General features: G+C 38.7%; 1 protein-coding gene across 1 annotated transcript; it reads left to right on the top strand.

The window, feature by feature from the left end:
- Positions 1-13,615: 13,615 nt before the first annotated feature.
- On the top strand, positions 13,616-15,222 carry LOC104443002. Its single transcript, XM_018872202.2, has 2 exons — positions 13,616-14,989; positions 15,109-15,222. Exons 1-2 carry the CDS (start codon positions 13,655-13,657, stop codon positions 15,136-15,138), a joined length of 1,365 nt encoding a protein of 454 aa, XP_018727747.1. The 5' UTR covers positions 13,616-13,654; the 3' UTR covers positions 15,139-15,222.
- Positions 15,223-20,028: the final 4,806 nt, after the last annotated feature.

Raw genomic sequence — 20,028 nt, forward strand, 5'->3', positions numbered from 1 at the left:
GGAATCTACTACATCCATGTCACCTAGATATAGATGCTTCTGAGCTATACCAGCTGAAAATCTTCCTACAGAAACGTTTCGAGTCGAAAGGAACAGGATTCGCTTGCCAGCCCTTTCGGAGAATGGACTCATCCTTTTTTCCACTAGAAACTGCTCGTTCGCAAATTATTAAATGTGGGCCGTCCTGATCGGAAGTAACCGTAAGCTGAAACAGCATTTCAAGAGTTGCATTTATTGACCAAATCAGATGTAGAAAGCGAAAATAAAAACCAAGTAGTAACAACGCAATGCCTTGCTAATTATTGAGTATATAGTTTAGCATTTTGCATTTAGTTGATTGTATGATAGGATAATTCACACGCTAGAGTTGAAAGTCCATAGCCTTTGAAATTCGCAAATCCTTTTTTGGCCTTTAATTTCAGGTGATGTTCCGAAATTGGAGCTGACTCGCCGAGTTATGAAGCAATTGTAACATGTGTAGGGACAATGCCCTTAAGGAAGGTTACTGACTTTCGGTGGATGCGGAATCAGCGAGTTCAGTCAAACAGCATAAGGAGTCTAAGGTTATAGAGCTGGGACAAAACTTAACAGCAAGTAAATAAACCTGCTGTTTTGCACATGCAAAATCAATGCAACAGCATATCTCCAAAGACATTATCATCTCTTGGGGATGAATCTCGATTTGTTCCTGTAAGAAAGAAATTATTCTTCTCCACTTTATTATTGCATACTCTTTATTCTAGTTTTATCATCTCTGTGGTAATAAATCTTGAATTATTCCTAGCTGAAAAGAAATTATTCTTGCCATTATTACACTATATTCTTCATTCTTCTCTTACATATTCCTGAATGAAAAGAAAAATATTCCCGCGTTTGTTACACTCTATTTCTTTATTCTAGTTCCTTTTTCGGCCTTTTCACTTATGAAACCCAAGAAATTAAATGGGCTCAAAAACCCTCACGTCCGCCAGCCACAGTTTTCCCTTTCTTTTTTCCTATGATTGTTACCTGTTCTTTCGAACCAAAAATAGAAAAAGACAAAAAGATAAAAAAACGAAAAACGACAGGAAAATGTCCAAAAGTCCCGAGGATTCGGCCCATTGGGCCATGGTGGACCCGAGTGGCGCCCGCCCATTATCCTTCCATTGCCGGGAGCGGAAGGTTTTCGCTGCTCCGTGAATCCAGCCTCACGCACAGGATTCCTCAAATCGTTTCCCTTCATCACACCTCATGTCAGTCTCTAGTGCACGATTCTGAACTCAATAGGTTTTGAATTTTTATTTCGACGTCCGCTATTCTTTAGATTGAGAAGCGGTCGATCCATGGCAGAAAGCCTGATCCCAAGTAAAATCATGAAAAAAAAAAAAAAAAACTCGCAAAAGTTGGGCCGAGTGCATTTTCTTTTATTGGCAAAAGATAATATCATCTCTATAGGAATAAATAATGAAAGATATTATTCTTATATTTGTTACATTATATTCTTTATTCTAGTTAAATCATCTTTATGGGAATAAATCTTGAATTATATTCCTAAATGAAAGAAATTGTTCTCGCGTTAATCACACTACGTTCTTCATTTTTGTTCATTTTGCCTTTTTTACTTATAAAACGAAAACCCCTCACACGGTATATCATTTTTTTCCTGTAGTTGTTACCTAGTCTTTCAAAACAAACACAAAAAAAAAAGAAGGGAAAAAAAGAAAAAGGTTGTGTCCACGCACTAAGGTGAATAAGAATGACGAAAAAAGGAGAAAAAAAAAAGTGGCGGTACAAAGAATTAATTCCATTGGGCCATGGCGGACCTGAGTGGCGCCATGCCATTATCATTGCACTACAAAGAGCTAGGAAGCATCAACATTTTCTGAGAGCCTCCGTGTCGTGTCGGACATTTCAACACGTGTTTAATATTCTTGGACACTCGATCAATAGATGTTAATTTTTCTAATACCTGGTCAACTCTCTCAACACTAGAGTCCAAAATTTCGATATGCAAGTTTAGAATGTCAACACATAATTCCGACGCGCACAAGTCAATTTTAAAATTTTTCAATAAATGAGAAACCAAAATATATATAAATTAAAAATAATAAATTGGGAACGAAAAAAGACCTAATCTTCTTTTCTAACTCTCACTTCCCATGACATAAAATTTACCCCTCAAGTTTTTTCTTTTCTCTCTTCTCTTTTGACACCCTTTAACACGTGAGTCTAGAATATAGATTGCTTGTTTTTTTTTTCCTTCGAGTTTTATGGATTATTGGAATGGATTTAAATTTGTCAAATTAAAATAATTAATGATATTAACAAACAATGGATTAATGTTTTTAGTGTAAAATCATTCTAGGTTCTTTTTATTATTTATTTGTGAATTCGAATCAAATTAATTTGATTAAAATAATCATAAAAATTATTATCAATTATATATATAAATATATTTAATATATGACGTGTACTAACGTGTCAAAATTCTCTATTCTTTGAAAAAGAACGTGTTGGTATGTCGTGTTGTGTTGTGTCCGGTGTTGCGTGTCAGCGTCAGTGCTACTTATGTCAAGAGTTTTTGCTAGTAGTGTAACCTATTTGGTTTCAGGTTTTCAGAAAATCCAAACTGAACCATTTTGATGTGCATTAACTTTGAAACAAATCATGACTAAAATTGAAGACGCGATTCGATTGGGTTTTTCGATTTTTTTTTTGTAATATTAAGAAGAAATTTAGTGGAAAAAAAGAAGAAGGAAGATTGTGTAAATTTTAATATTAAAAAAGTGGGCGATTTCAAGTTCGTTTTGGTTAACTAAACTGAATCGAAAACAACTGAAAAAATATATATAATTTATTCTCCAAACCGAACCGACATGGGCGGTTCGCTTTTCGACACCCCTAGTTTTCGTAGCTCTATGAGGCTAGTAGCCTCACGCTAATCCCTCAAATCTAGGAAACACACGGCCCTAGCCTTCGCTCAGCCTGCATTGATCAGCTTTTGGCTTGGAATGGGGGAAGCTGTAAGACAAAATAATTCAAATGCGGGAAGCCAGGATCGATTAAAGACAAACCTCCAGCCATTGTTCTTGTTTAAGTTTGTCAGAAAACCTGAAATTAAAGAAGATTGGGGACACGCTACTACCCCAATTCACTCTCGTACTGATGGTGTATTATGAATGAGAGAGTTTGAGTTAGACCTTGTCATCACTCGTCAGAAATGAACATACGTTCCTATTTATATCTCGTCTTCCATCAAGACGGTCACTAAATGGGCGATTGTCACGAAAGGGTACGAAGCGTGGAAAAACTTCATGTCGAATAGTTGTAACTTTAAGAGAAAATATGGGTCTAAAATGTGGGATCACAAAAATAAATAACATTCTCCCACTTGATCCCATCATTTTCATCATACAGATTATCCAACTAATTCCACAAAAACTTTATGCTTAAAGAAAAGAAACAAAACACATGGATCATGGCGACATGTCCTCTAAGAGTGAGTAATATCTTCCATGTATCACAATGCATCTTATTTCTTTAATGTTAGCCTATATGTGACAACATATCTTAATGAATAAACCCCATGTTTATTCCAGAACCAAGGATAAATGTTATTCTCATAAACAACAAAATGTGTACACAAAAATTGAGAATCAACATTACAACTGAACAAGAGTTTCATACAACAAAAATCGTTCATATGACGACAAATTACATGATGGGACCTATTCACATACTAGTTACATGATCCTTATACTTCATTGGTGGCATGCCTTTAGTTAAAGGATCAGCCATCATCAATTCAGTGCTAATATGTTCAATGACCACTTTATTCATCCTTAACACGTTCTCTTATGGCTAAATACTTAATGTCGATATACTTACTTCGACTGCCACTTTTGGCATTTTTAGCCATAAAAACCGCAGCTGAATTGTCACAATATATTCTTAATGGCCTAGAAATTGAATCAATAATTCTAAGCCCAGCAATGAAACTCTTCAACCATACACCATGCGAGGTAGCCTCAAAACAAGAAACGAACTCAGCCTCCATAGTGGAAGTAGTAGTCAAAGTCTGCTTAGCACTTCTCCATGACACGGCTTCGTCAGCTAACATAAAAATGTATCCAGATGTTGATTTTCGTGAATCAATGCAACCCGCAAAGTCCGCATCCGAATAACCGACCACTTCCAAGTTGTCAGTCCGTCTATACATAAGCATATAGTCTTTGGTACCTTGAAGGTATCTCATCACTTTCTTTGCAGCTCTACAGTGGTCTAAACCTGGATTACTCTGATATCTTCCCAACATTCCCACAGCAAAAGCGATGTCAGGTCGAGTGCAAACCTGAACATACATCAAGCTTCCAACAGCAGAAGCATATGGAATGTTGTACATTTGTTCCATTTCTAGATCGTTCTTCGGGCATTGGTTCAAATTGAACCTATCACCCTTCACAATGGGTGCTATACTTGGTGAACAATTTTTCATCCGAAATCTCTCTAGGACCTTATTGATATAGGTTTCTTGAGATAGTCCTAAAATGCCTCGAGGCCTATCTCTATGGATCTTAATGCCAATGACATAAGATGCATCACCCATATCCTTCATGTTAAAACTCTTAGAGAAAAATTGTTTCACCTCATGTAACAACCCCTTATCATTGGTTGCAAGTAGTATATCATCCACATACAGTACAAGGAAACAAATTTTGCTCCCACTGACCTTCTGGTATATACATTGATTCATGACATTCTCTACAAAACCGAATAAAGAGATGACTTCATGGAACCTTAAGTACCATTGGTGGGATGCTTGTTTCAAGCCATATATAGATTTCTTAAGCTTGCACACCAAATGCTCACATTTACTAGAGGAGAATCCTTCAGGCTGTTTCATGTAAACCTCCTCCTCTAGTTCTCCATTGAGGAACGCCGTTTTCACATCCATTTGATGTAATTCCATATCAAAATGGGCAACTAAAGCCAAAACAATACGAAGAGAATCTTTCTTAGATACAGGAGAAAAAGTCTCCGTGTAATCGATTCCTTCCCTTTGAGTGAATCATTTGGCAACAAGTCTAGCTTTATATCTTTCAATGTTACCCACTGAATCCTTCTTAGTTTTGAAGACCCATTTACAACCAATGGCCTTCACACCATTAGGTAACTCAACAAAATCCCAGACTTTGTTAGATGCCATAGAACTCATCTCTTCCTTCATGGCATTGTACCAAAAATTGGATTTATCACTATCCATGGCTTGTGAAAACATTTCAGGGTCATTCTCAGCTCCAATATTGTAGTCAGACTCTTATAAATACACAATATAATCACTAGGAATAGCCGATTTCTTTATTCTAGAAGATCTTCTCAATGTTGTATCAACATTCTCTTGAGGAGCGTGTTGCTCAACTAGTTGTTCAACAGTTTCTGGTAATTGCTGAACAACTGGATCTTCTAGATCAATATCAGCAGGTTGTGGAACTTCAACGATTGGTTGTTCAATAGCCGATTGAACTGAAGGGGCATTATGAGCAACAACTAATCTTAAACTTGAGGTGGAAGGTTGAGTATCTGTATGATCTTTCTTAGGATCAAGGTCCTTCGATCGATCGCTCCCACTGATCAAGTCATTTTCAAGAAATTTAGCGTTTCTTGATTCCACAATCCTAGTGGTATGAGATGGACAATAAAACCTGTATCCCTTAGACCTTTCGGCATATCCAATGAAATACCCACTTATGGTCCTTGGGTCCAACTTCTTTTCTTGTGGATTATAAACTCTCACTTCAAACGGGCATCCCCAAACGCGCACATGATGCAAACTCGGTTTCCAACCCTTAAATAACTCAAAAGGTGTCTTTGGGACAGCCTTGGTCGGAACTTGGTTTAATATGTACACTGCCGTCTTAAGTGCTTCAGTCCACAAGGATTTAGGAGGTTTGGAGCTGCTAAGCATACTACGCACCATGTCTAATAAGGTCCGATTTCTTCTTTCGCTACGCCATTTTGGTCCTGGAGAACCCGGCATAGTATATTGGGCAACTATCCCATGCTCTTGAAGAAATCTTGCAAATGGACCAGTGCTTGTCCATCTTCAAAGGTATCTACCATAGAATTCTCCACCTCTATCTGATCTCACGATCTTAATTTGCTTATTGCATTGTTTCTCTACTTCCGCCTTAAATACCTTAAAGGCATCTAATGCTTCATACTTATTATGAATCAAGTAGAAATACATATAACGTGAATAATCATCTATGAAGGAGATGAAGTATTTCTGACCACATGAGTCTATATCCGGACTACAAATATCCGTGTGTATGATTTCTAATATTTATGTACTCCTCTTGGCACATTTCTTTGTCTTGTTAGTCTGCTTTCCTTTTATGCAGTCCACACAAGTATCACAATCAGTAAAATCTAAAGTACCGAGTACTCCATCATTTACTAATCGCTTAATTCTTTCTATGGAGATATGTCCCAATCTCTGATGCTACAACATAGAGGAATGTTCTTTCACAACACATCGTTTTATACCAGCTTTATCATGAACATGCATCGCATCATAATAGGCATTGTCTTGTAAATTAATTCGAAAAAGACCATCAGACAAAGTACCACTCCCGACAATTTCAGATTTAAATGATAAACAGAAGTTTGAATCTTCAAAGTTAAAAGAGTATCCCAAAGGTACATGTCTTGAAACTGAAATTAAGTTTCTAGAAAAACTAGGAACATAAAAGGTCTTTTCCAAATTTAAAACAAAACCACTATTGAGAACTAGTCTATATCTCCCAATAGCTTCCACATGCGAACGCATCTTGTTTCATGAATAGATGCTTTGTTCACTTCCCACTAGCTTCCTGTGGTTTTGAAAACCCTGCATGGAATTCGAAATATTGATTGTAGATCCAAAATCAATCCACCAAGTGTTGTGACTTACATCAGTCATATTAGATTCATAACAAACACAAGAGATTGGATTACCTTTCTTCTCGAGCCAGGCCTTAAATTTGACACAATCCTTCCTTATATGCCCATTCTGTTTACAAAAGAAGCATTTGGATTCTTTCTTAATGTCAGCTTGGGGAGGTATTTTACCTTTTCCCTTATGCTTTCCATAGCCCTTATTCTTTCCTTGTGTTGCCAAATGAACACTTTCTCCCAATTCCATAACCAGTCTTTCTTCCTCTTGAACACACATGGTCATGAGTTCATTAATAGACCATTTATTCTTATGTGTGTTATAAGAGATCTTGAAAGGAGCATACTGTTGTGGGAGAGTGTTCAGAATATAATACACAATGAAGGATTCAGATATCTCAACCTCAAGATTCTTAAGCTGAGCTGCAATGTTCCTCATTTGCATGATGTGCTCACGCACACCTCTAACACTAGTGAGCTTCAATGATGAAAACTTCATAATCAGGGTCATGGCATGCGACTTCTCAGAACTTTCAAACTGCGCATCTATGGCCTCTAATAAAGCTTTAGCATTGCCATGCTGAGCAACTGAACCACGAATACTAGGAGATATCTTAGCTCTTATAAACATGGCACAAACGCGGTTGGACTGCTCCCATTGTTATCTCAGCTGGAGTGCTCGAATTAGTAGGAGCAGGTGGTTCGTCTTTCCTTATAGCATAGTCAATGTCCATCCACCCCAATTGAAGAAGAACTGACTCATTCCAACCTTTATAGTTCTCACCATTCAAGTATAGGAACATCAAACTTAAATTCAGAGAAATTCACAGTTGCGAAACCGCATATCAAATAATCATGCTTATGTCACAAAATTTGAGGCAAATATAAATAAATCATGTTTTACCAATGTAAACATGTCACAATATGAATCACATAACATAAAAAACTACCTTGTGGGCTAAGCTTTTAATTTAAATAGATTCATAATTACTTCATGAAGAAACTACCATATTATATGCCTTTTCTTAATCCCTGTGGGTAAATTAAGAAAAAATAATATGATATTTCATCCTAATTAATCATATTAATATAATGAAAATTCATGTGGGATAAAATTCATCATATTAATATAATTAATTACAATCAATGTCCATTTCTAAATATGATCCGGAGCATTTAATATATAATTTAATTAATTAAAGATGATGTGGCTACTCTCTAATTAATTAATTATATGAATCATTGGACATTAAATTTCATGCATAAAATATTCATAAAAAAATGCATGAAATGACATAATAAATAAATACATCAAGGGCAGAACAGTAAATAAATAAATTGGCCAAGGGCAAGATTGCAAAAACATGAAAAATTTGGGGCAAAAATGTAAAAAAAAGAGCCGCGGGTGGGAGACGACAGGCGCGTGCTCGGCAGGCGCTAGAATCCGCGCGGGCGCGTACCCCACATGCGCGCCGTTCAGCGCACAGGTGCGTGCGTTGCACGTGCCAGGCAACTGCCAAGGGCAGTTCCGCGCGCGTGGACTCCACGCGCCAGCCGTTGGCGCGCGTGAGCCCACGCGTCTTCTTCCTCGCGCGACGAAAGTCGTTTTCTTCACCGCTTTTCACCGTTCCGTCGCGGTTTCGCCAGCGTTTCTTCTTTGGCAGCCCATCCTAGACAGAAATAAATAATGGGTTTTGAAGAGCATGCCGGCACGATCACATGGGTCCAAGTTTCGGCGAAAATGAGCAAAAATTGCCCCAAAATCAGACGAAAATACCCAAAAACACAAATCCTCAACCACCGCGACTTCCGCCGCCCGATTAACCTCTGGCGAACACCGTTATGCCAAAATAACTCATGGCTAATATTCCTCATGGTGGTGCGACTGTACGGGTCCGAAATCAAGGGGTGGGTCGCCGGAATTTTTCTGGAATTTGCGAGTTTCTCTCTTGGCCTCATAACTCCGAATTACTGTTCATGTTACAAAAACCCGAAAATACACCGAAAACACACAAAAATACAACAAAAACAAGGCAGAGGCCTTTAACATGCTCTGATATGAAATGTAAGACAAAATAATTCAAATGCGGAAGTCAGGATCGATTAAAGACAAACCTCCAGCCATTGTTCTTGTTTAAGTTCGTCAGAAAACCTGAAATTAAAGAAGATTGGGGACACGCTACTACCCTAATTCACTCTCGTACTGATGGTGTATTCTGAATGAGAGCGTTTGAGTTAGACCTTGTCATCACCCGTTAGAAATGAACGTACGTTCCTATTTATATCTCGTCTTCCATCAAGACGGTCACCAAATGGGCGGTTGTCACGAAAGGGTACGAAGCGTGGAAAAACTTCATGTCGAATAGTCGTAACTTTAAGAGAAAATATGGGTCTAAAATGTGGGATCACAAAAATAAATAACATAAGCCAGATGAGAGCCACAACTAGGCCAACCAGCAAGAATTCAACCCATGTCCCACCACATCAATGCCTCGCCCAGGGTTACAAGCCCGCGCAACTGAGCTCGGGGAACGGCTTTCAATAACTATGCCTCTAGTGAAGTGTGCATTGCCCTGATAAATGCCTAATGGGGGACTTCCGTGCACACCGCATTGTTCCCTTTGTCACACTTCGTAACTCTCTACGCACAATTCAGAACTCAATGGATTTGGAATTTTCTTCAATATCCACTGTTCTTTGGATCGAGAAGTGGCCAAACCACGGTAGAAAGTGAAATCCCTACTTAAATCATGATCGAAAAGCACTGCAAAAGATGGACCAAGCATGCTCTTCTTAAAAGCACTTATTTATCAATCAAAGGAGAAGAATTTGGATATATGGATCAAAATGACAAGCAAATTCTTGAAGATATTAAAATCAAGGGATTGACAGTTCTTATAATATAATGATCTCTTTATTTATTATTTCTATTGTTGTATTATTTTCTTATGAAGTGTAACATTTTGTAATATCCTTATATAATGGACACCATCCCCACACATTGTACGTTGAGATTAATAATCAAACACCTTTGTTCTTTTTATGGTATCAGAGCAGGAGTTACAAGTTCAAATCTTTTTAGGTCTCTATTTACATCTCCAATTACATTTCCATGCCTTAGGCTTAGGACAAAGTCCAGTTTACTCATGATGGAGAGTTTTAGAGTAAATAAATACCATATCACGTCAATATCTATAACTTAAGCTTTTAGAACAGCTGATAATTATCTCATAAAAACAAGCAAAATGATGTCAAAGAAAAGTAATACGATAATTCCATGCAAAATTTAAAAGTAGAATGCATCCTAATTATACTTCCCCTAGTAAATGAATACATAAAAGCAAGAAGACAAATGGGAGAAATTGATGTAAATCCTCCAAAAAATCACCAAGAAGAGATCGCTATTCATTGTGCCTATGGGAATAAATCTCAAACTATTCCCAAATGAAAGACATTATTCTTGCTCGAGTTAATTACACTATATTCTTCATTCTAGTTCTTTTTGCCTTTTCTCACATAGTCATGAATCAATTCTCAGCTTGGAACAGGCGGGCATGGTGAGACCCACGGCAAGCTCGACCTACAGAAATTGAAGCCATGTCCCATCACAACGACGCCCCCACCTGGGCCACAAGCCCCCGCAACCAAGCTCGGCAGGTGGCATTTATGGATGAGCCTCTTCTAAAGTGTGTATAATATGATGTATGCCCAATGTGGGACTCATGCACGGGATTGCTTGCATTTTTCCCCTTCGTCACACTTCATATATCTCTCGCTGCATGATTCAAAAATCAATGGATACTTTCTTTAATATCCACTATTTTTTGAATTGAGAAGCGGCCAATCCATGGCAGAAAGTGAAATCCTGAGTAAAATCATGATAAAAAGTACCATTCTTAAAGGCAATGATTTAATCATTCAAGGAAGAAGAATATGGATACGTTGATCAAAATCACAAGCAGATTTTTTAAGATACTAAAATTAAGGGATTGACAACTCTTGTGATATAATGATCTTTTCATTTAATATACCCATTGTCATATTGTTTCCTTGTAAAGTGTAACAATAATAGCGGGCATTTTCTCAACAAATTGCGCATTAAGATCAATATTCAAACATCATTGTTCTTTTATAGTTAGAGTATGAGTCGTGAGTTCAAATCTTTCAATGTCCTTATTTACCTCTCAATTACATTTCTATGCTTTAGGCTTAACATTTTTAAATTTTAAAGTAATTAATAGTGGTTTCACAAAATCTCATAGAATAATGTTGAAAAAGTACGCTAATTCAATTTAACAACTAGAAAGTAGAGATAGTTCATGCATTTTAATTATATTTTGCTTAGTAAATGAATAGAGAAAAGCAAGGAGAGAAATAGGAGAAGAGATTGCTGTAAATCCTATAAAAATCATGGAAAAGTGTAAGAGTTTTGAAAAAAAGAAAAAAGTCAACAAGAAAAAAATTGCAAGAGAAAAGAGAGCGGGAGTAGAAAAACTGAAAATGGGCAGCCTCCTTCAATCTTTTAATAACCAAGATAAGTGTGCTCTTTTTTTTTTTTTTAACTGTTTTTGTAATCGATTAATACTTAACCATGGAGAAAGGATTAGACTTTCCTTCTTCGATTGCAAAAAAGTAAAAGGTATTGTTGATGCCTAATTTAATTGGTTTTTGTCAATATATTTGTATATATTAGACATAAAATAATTAATTTTTTTTTCTTATCTTGTTCGGATGAATGGAGCAATTTCATTAATGAAAATAATGTTAGTGATAAAGACAAGATGAACAATTCAATCGAAGATGCTAGTGATAAAAAGTCATGACACCATGAGATACTAAGTTATTAGTGATGAAAGCAACTTCAAGGCAATCAAAGAGTTTTTCTACAACAATTTGATTTGAGTGAAAAAAATGAAAAGTTATAATGTATAACGATTTTTTCATTAGTTGCAAAGCTGACATTTCAAGTGTTTGTTTATCTTTGAAATGCAATATATCTTTCCAGTTTAAAAAAAAAAATTAAAAACAAACAAGCGAAACCGGTCAAAGCATTGTCCTGGTTTCCTCCGGTAAAACTTGTGGCTGGTATTAGACGGTTAGAAAATGAAAATCAGGGCACCATTAGGCTAGCCAAGTCCTTTTGTGAAATGTCTTCTCGAACAAAGAATTGGGCGATAGTGGATAGAAGTTCTCTTTCTAGGGTTGATAGCATTAGAAATTATAAACCGATAGCCTATTATAAATTTTAACCAAATTAATTTTCCTTTCCTTAAAAATGACTCAAACTGATACACATTAAGGGTGATCGTGTCCAGGGTGAGTAGGGTCTAGACCTGGACCCTGTACCCGACCCTGTTTGTATTGGACCCTGTACTTGATTTACCTTGTTTTTCCAGTCCAGTTCCAGAGTCAACCCTATTTTCATTGGAACCTGTTTTGCAATTTCCCGATATCCTATACGACTTCAAATTTTATATAAATACGCGAGAAAATAATGTAATCCTCCTAATTTGTATCGAAACATTAAACACTTGTAATAAATAAATACATACACTTTTTTTACTAAACAAAAATTAAGGATCAACGGGGTTAATACATGGCTAATTATAATAAATAAAATCATAAGGCAAAGAATTAGTAACAAACGTGGGTATAATATTAGTCTTATTCTCACAATTATTACATGAAGCTACTCATTTATGCAAGCATAAATCCTCCTACAAAAGAGAAATTAGGCAAGCTAATCCACGTGGTCAATGAACACCATCTGTCTGTCGGACGCTATGAGAGGGAGCCGATGAGGGAAGGAAGCAAGTGAGGAAGAGGAACAACGAAAGAGGAGTGTCGTGCTTGTTTAAGAAAGCCAAGAAGAAAAACATCATGTGATTGCAGGAGTAAGAATAGAAATAAGGGGAAAAAAATAGGGTTTTGGACCTATATTTACAAAATTGGTTCCAAAACCAATCTGAGAACCGCTTCTTAGGTGGGTAATCAATCAGACCGGTTCCCAAACCAATTTAAACCAATTCCAAATTTTAGGAACCGATTCTCAGACCAGTCTCAATGGAAACCGGTTCTTGACCCTGTTTTCCGGGTATACCCGGTCCGGTTGCACACCCTAATACACACATCACATTTACCCTAAAATAATTTTCATTTCACGAAAAATCTCAAATTGGTTCTATTGGCCATAATATATCCTCCATTAGCAATTTAGGATTCAACATGGAGTATAAATTTGGAAGAAAGGCACCGGTTTGAGAGTTTTCGTGAGATGAAAATTAGTATGGTATATATCTGTCATTAGTTTAATATTTTTTGTAAGAGAAAAAAATAGTTTTGAATAAACATGTTATGGGTACTAATTTAAGATTTTTAACAATAGTAACTTTTTTCATTGATATTTTAATTATGGAGGCAAGTAAGGAATGTTCTTTTTTTGTGGCCCTAAAGGACGGAGGGAAAGGCAAATTCCTTATGCGGGCAGCAATTACGTCCCTTGACGTTGTTTACAAGATAAAGTAACTTGTGTTGGGTGGAATAAAAATTAATGCCTGGACCTGCTCCGCGCATCAGCAAAGGTGACGTCAATAAAGACAGGTTCTCCCTTTCACCTCCGCACGGAGGAAACGAACTCTCGAAGGTTTTAAACTTCTTGGCTCTCTTACACTCACCAAGAACACAATCTGTCTTCATCCTTAAAAAAAAAAAGAAAAAAGAGAGAGAGAGAGAGAGAAGCCGAATGGTGGCGGCGAACCAAACCATCACCGGGGCCAGCGTGGTTGTGAAGAGGGTCCAATCCCCGAAGGGCATGCTCGTGCAGATAGAGGTCGCCGTGGGCTCAGTCGCCTTCCTGCTCCTCTTCCTCACGGCTTTCGGCTTATTGAGGCGTCGGAGCAACAATTCAGTGCTCAATGGCGTGCTGTGGGCAGCGTACACTCTCTCGGGCTACTTGATAACGTACACGCTCGGGCTAATGCGCGAATCCCCTTTCCGCAACCCACTGTTCCCGCTGTGGGCGACTTTCCTGATGATCTTTCTTGGAAGCTCAAACTCCTTTTCTGCATATAGCCTCGCGGACATCAAGCAGCGGAAGAAATATGCTTGTCAACACTACTTAATCACGTTCATAGGGTTACTAACATTGTGGACGCTCTATCTGACCACCTTGCCGTCAACGCTAGCGGTTTTCCTGCTCTGTTTCGTCATCCTTGTGCTTAAGACCACAGAGAGAGCACTATCTCTCATGTCGGTGAGCGCGTTTGGCCAGGATCGAATGACAAAATGGGTCACGGATCATATGAGCTCCATGTATTGTTGCCGAGAACCCTGCAAAGCCGATCCCATCACTATGAAAGGATACAAATATGTAGTGAAAGTGAGCTGGACCGCACTCGAGAAAGTCTTTGGCAAAGTCGCAGCAACAAAGGCAAGTTCCAAAACGGATTCAAAAGACCACGAGGAGGAAGTCATCACCATAGAAAACGTGTGGGCGTGCAAAGGGCCTCTTTTGAGCTCAAGCGGGGGAGACCGGGATGGCAAGGTCAAGGATATTTGTCTCTCTTATGCGCTCTACCTGCTTCTCCGTTTGAAATTTTTGCACTACTCGTTGCCGGAAGATATTCATAAGAAGACGTGGTGCTTGATTCGAGATGGGATTCTTCGCGAAGAAAATGGGTATGGGCGAGCATTTCGAGTTGCCCAAATCGAGCTTACCTTTCTTCACGATTTTTTCTACACCAATTACCCCATCATTTTCCAAGCGCGCCTTTGGCAGCTGAAAGTGGTGGAGCTTTTGTGTTTGATCACAGGCACCCTGGTAACAGTTGTATTCCTGATGCCCAAGACCACAAAGCCTCAAGATGTCGTTGTCCAATTGGTGACATCCAATGGGTTGAGCGTCGACGTTCTCTTGACTGCCGTCGTTCTCTTGGTATTCATATGTGTTGAGCTTGTTCAGCTCTTTCAGATGGCCACATCCGATTGGGCGAAAGTTGAATGGCTTTGCAACTACGTGCAAAAGGTGTCGTGGCAAGGGAGCAAGCCCATCGAGAAGCTGATAGGACTAATATGCCGGGTACGTCTGAAGCCTTGGCAATGGAAACTTCGCCAATACTCTTTTCTCAAATCGTACAATTACGTCCCTTCCAGATTTCTCCACAATTTCTGCACAGTCAATTTCATTGATGTTGTTAGGAGCGGTCAAAAACAAGGCGCTCCCGTTAGATTGTCGGATGAAGTGAAGAAGGCTGTGTTTGATTCTCTGATAAAATGGAACGGGAAATTGGAGAATGGACAAGCTTCCTTGAGACTAAACAACGTGCCGGTCCAACTCACTGACGCGTTTAGGCTCGAGACACAAACTGAAGTTATAATGGTTTGGCATATAGCTACGAGCTTTCTTGAACACATGCAGTCATCGCCCCAAGATCCAAACTTCAAGGTAGCGACTAACTTGTCCAAATATCTTGCTTATTTGGTGGCATTCGCCCCCATATTTTTACCCGATCACCTTGATGACACGGAGAACATATTCGACCGAGTCATCCTTGAAGCGCGGAGGAGCTTAAGGTGTGCAAGACAGATCGAGAAAAAATCAACAAACTGAAGGAGATCGGGGAAACACTAGAAAATATGGAAACACAAGAAAATACGGTTATGAAGAAGGGCGCTCGGTTGGGGGTTCTACTCCTGAAGGAGGAGCCGCAGCGCATTTGGAAGATCCTGGCTGAGTTTTGGGCCGAACTAATGGTGTATGTGGCTCCATCGGACAAAGCAAAAGCGCACATCGAGCACTTGGCAAAGGGAGGAGAGTTTGTGACTCACTTGTGGGCTTTGGTCTCTCATGCTGGCATAGAGCGAGAGCATTCGCAAACTCTCACGCAAAGCCTAAGCTGGCCCTAGCGATGCAAATATGGTATAGCTAGGGGAGCTCAGTCGTGGCAGCTACCTTAAGTGTACTTTCGACCTACGCAACATTTCTTCGATTACTCGCATTCAGGAAGATTTCTTGAGTAGATGGGAAACAATTCGAATGTGGGATTACATCTTGTCTAGCTGACTTTGTTGTTTTCTCGGAGTTAGTTTCAGATAACCAGCTTGCAATGATCGTTTCGAGATGTTGAGAATTAATTGTATAAGCAAGTAGTAATATTGAGTGGTTCTAGAGAGCAGTTTGAATTTGGTCAGGAGGGTCTGTGTACCGTATGTAATTTAGATGACATGGCTTGCTAGTATTCCACGGAGTGATATATCAACAATTTCTTCTTGTATATCTAAAGTCCCCAGCTTGTCAGCCACTTTCTTTTTCCTTTCAACTATGGCGTTTAGGGTTGAGAAAAATAGGTGTTCCATCCCCTATTCTTCTTTGTGAACTTGAGTTCTTCAATGTGCTAAGCGACAGAGCACAACGAAGAAAACTTCCGCTTCAAAATCAAGGAAAAAATAAATCTTGACTTCTGGGTGTAACAGTTAGCTGTCTCTTTAGCTTAAGCAAACGAGACACGCGGTGAATAATGAATACCAGTCACAGACAGGATAAATTATTGTGTAGACAATGGCATAAGTGAGTCAAGCTAGCCACTTCAGAGCTACTCGAGTTCGACTCGCAAATATTATTTGTATTCGGCTCAATTTTTGTCAATTCAATTTGAGTTCCAAACCTAGAAAAGAAAGAGAGGCAAAAAAGGCGAGGCTAGGGGCTCTCCATCTCTAGGAAGGTTGTGTCGAGAATCTTGTAATCTAGCCTTCCTTCTTCTAGTGAATGCTTTCAACCATTTAGTAATCTTCCCCCCCCCTAGCGGGGCATTCTTTTAGTCTTTTCAATGGTACTTGAACCTGGCTATGACTCTCCCAAGTATAGTGATCAGTTCCATCTTTCCCCTGAATTTCATCAGTTCTGAGCACAAGTGCCTTCTCATCTATCTTCATTCCAAAGGTGAAATTTCCTTCGAGCGACTGTAACTGCTATGGCCAGTAGCTTGAATATTTAATTAAGTCAAACTTGTGTTATAATGTGTTTTCAAAATTCGCTTTGACTAAAATTTATTGGTAAATCAAGTTGAGCTCAAACTCGTTGGGAAGTTATTTGAGTTAGAAATGAGCTTGAAAGATCAAAGCTTAATCAAGCTCAAGTCGAGTACTTCGAGCCTTGCATATCCACATTGATTCGAGCTCTAGACCTACGTTGGCTCGACTCTGTTACTCCCTTATCATAGAGTATGGCTCGATTTATGCCTATCTCTTGTAAAGCAACTTTTGAATTTCTCTTTTGAAGAAAAATCGTAATCAATGCACTTTGGAGATTTCAACTTTCAAAAGTTGCAATAAAAGAATAAGAAATAATAAATTCACTACAAAACCTATCTATATACTAAGTCAATAATTTGCATGAAATAACGAAACCGACATTGAGACTTATATTACATTGTTTACTACATTGTGTCTGCAGTACATGCATGATGTGAACAGTGTACTACACTACAGTGAAGGCCACCTTGTATAGTGCCATCACCGATATAGTGTTGTTACAGTGCCTTCCAAAGGGATAGTTACCAAAACAAAGTCATAAATATATCATACGGATGCCAATTGAATCATAAACTTTTCAATCTTGCTATTTGAGTTACAAATCTTTTGATGATTTCGTAATGTAGTCAATTCGGCCAATTGGGACTAGCAATCGCTGATGTTGATGCCGGCTATCTTACGTAGGATAACCAGTGTTGACATGGACAATTTTTACTCTTTTTTGTTTATTATTTTTTCATAACTTTTTCTTCTTTTTTTTCATAACTTCTTTTTTCTTTCACAACACTAATACCGAGATATACTATCGCAATGTCACCACAAATTGACAATGAGATAGATCATATTTTCCATGTTCCATAATCTAGTGCTGTTGGTAGAATCATGTATGCTATGATTTCATTGATTTGTACTCGTCCTGATTTTGCACATGCTATTAGTGTTGTGAGTCACCATATTGTAAACCCTAGAAAGCAGCATTTCAGAAGACCATTGATACCTTCATTCATAGCAATGAGCTAATACAAGTGAGTAAGCATGCTAACTCTTCCCAAATTTCCTTTGCACATTCACAACTACAGATTCAATTGAATTTGCATCTAAAGCACAATGTAGCAAATTCATAGCCTTAGCATTTGATTGGACTTGCTTAGTATCATTTGTATTCTACCCTTCTTCACAATTTGGCATCTTTACCCCATTTACATTCTTAGTTGGTGCATGCAGACCATTCCTATTAACATGCCGCAAATCATTATCTCGAGAATCAAAAAAGCTTCTCATCCTACCTTTCCATAATTTGTACTTTGTAGTTGTTGATACCTAAAAATTTTGGTTAAACATTCAGTGATAAATTGCATAGAAAATTAGGGATTAAAATTCTGCCTCTAAAAAAGATAGTATAATTAAATTGCATAGCATATAGACATTAGGAGCATTTGCATTGATAGTGATAGAATTTATTGAAACATATTTCCTTAAAGAGGAAGGAGGAGGAGGAGAAGGAGGAGAAGAAGCAGGGGCGAGCAGGGCCGGCCGACCCGGCCCCTCCTTCCTTTCCTCCCCACCTGGGCCGGGCCCCTTCTTTCTCTTTCCCTTTCTCTACGGCCCAGCCCTTTCTTTTTCCTCTCCTTCTTGGCGCAGGCCCCTCCCCGCGTCTCTCTCTCTCTCTCTCTCTCTCCCGCGCGAACAGAAGCAACAAAGCAGAAGAAGGATCTGCAACGCGGAGGGCGGCAGCCCCGATTTCAGAAAGCTCCAGTCTCCCTGCAACGTCCTCAGGCGACGTCCAGCACTAGCCCCTGCCCGGCGTTGAAGAAGTCTCACCGCCATTTCCAGCAATTGTTGGTGTCGGTGGTCAGCAGCCTCGGTCTAGATCCAACGTCATCCATACACGTAAGAGAAAAAGGACTGTTCATCATTCTTGGGGTTCTCCGGTACCGCCCGAGATTGCTTGTCCTTGTTCACTGGTGTGGTTTAACTTCTTGGCGCTGTTGCTGCTCTCGTCCAGCGGTCTGGTTTGCTTTCTCGTTGATATTCTCGAGGCCTTATGGCCGGTGTTGATCTCTGGCTACTGTTTTTCTACGAACCCCATCGCTGCCACCCTCACCAGTCCCTACGCTTGCTGCCGGCTTGTCCATTGCGCGCCCCTACCTCACTTTGCACAGCCCGTCACTGTTGGTAATTTGTTTATAAAACAAATGAAGAGGTGCCTTGTCCCACATCGAAAAGATGTGAGTGCGCACGTGGACGAGATTTGGCACTAACCAACAATCGTTAATTTTATTTATTGAAAATTCAGATTTATTTATATATATATATAATTAATTATAAAGTTTTGTTGAAACAATGCGACTGTTCACGAAAAGTTACAATTATTTTTTATTTATTTAATTCCGAATTTCTTATGTCTTTTCAACGTAACCTTTGAGACATACTTTGTTCATTTTACAACCTTTCCCGAAAGGTTGTCTTTGTTCTTTTTGCAACTTTTTTGAAGGGTTGCCTCTATTCGAAAGACATATATAAGTACATTTGTTTTGAGATCAAATGATTATCTTCTTCCATTTTTTCATTTTCTTTTCGAGAGAAACTACAGCCATTATTTCAAATTGTTTCCCATGAGAGACCCTGGAGAAATACTAGAATTGATATCTAGTATTCTCACTTGAGACTTTGTTGTATCCTGGAGGAAATTTGCCGGTGACCATTAGCAACGTAGTGGGGCAAATAAATCCTTAAATAAAGTGATATCACGCCTCAAAGTCCGACTTGATTACTCGATCCGACTTCATTGTTCAACCCAATTTGAAGCCACATATTTCCAACAATTTTAAGGATTTATCTGCGTAACAATGGAGTCAGAGTTGATCAAAGTCATAAGTCTAGATGTGGTGAAACAAGATCGCACGAGCAAGAGAGGTGAAGTTGCTGGAAAGCCATTTACAATGTAGAGTGCGCTGACCAGGATGTGGGACTTCATTGCCAGGGAAATATGGATCCTTTTTTCGCTGCCTCCTTCGCTCTAATTGTTGCCGCACTTTTATAGATCCCAATATTATATTATTTGATGGCATCAATATTCTTAGCACT

This window comes from Eucalyptus grandis, chromosome 5, assembly GCF_016545825.1.
Source record: "Eucalyptus grandis isolate ANBG69807.140 chromosome 5, ASM1654582v1, whole genome shotgun sequence".
Taxonomy (NCBI): Eukaryota; Viridiplantae; Streptophyta; class Magnoliopsida; order Myrtales; family Myrtaceae; genus Eucalyptus; species Eucalyptus grandis.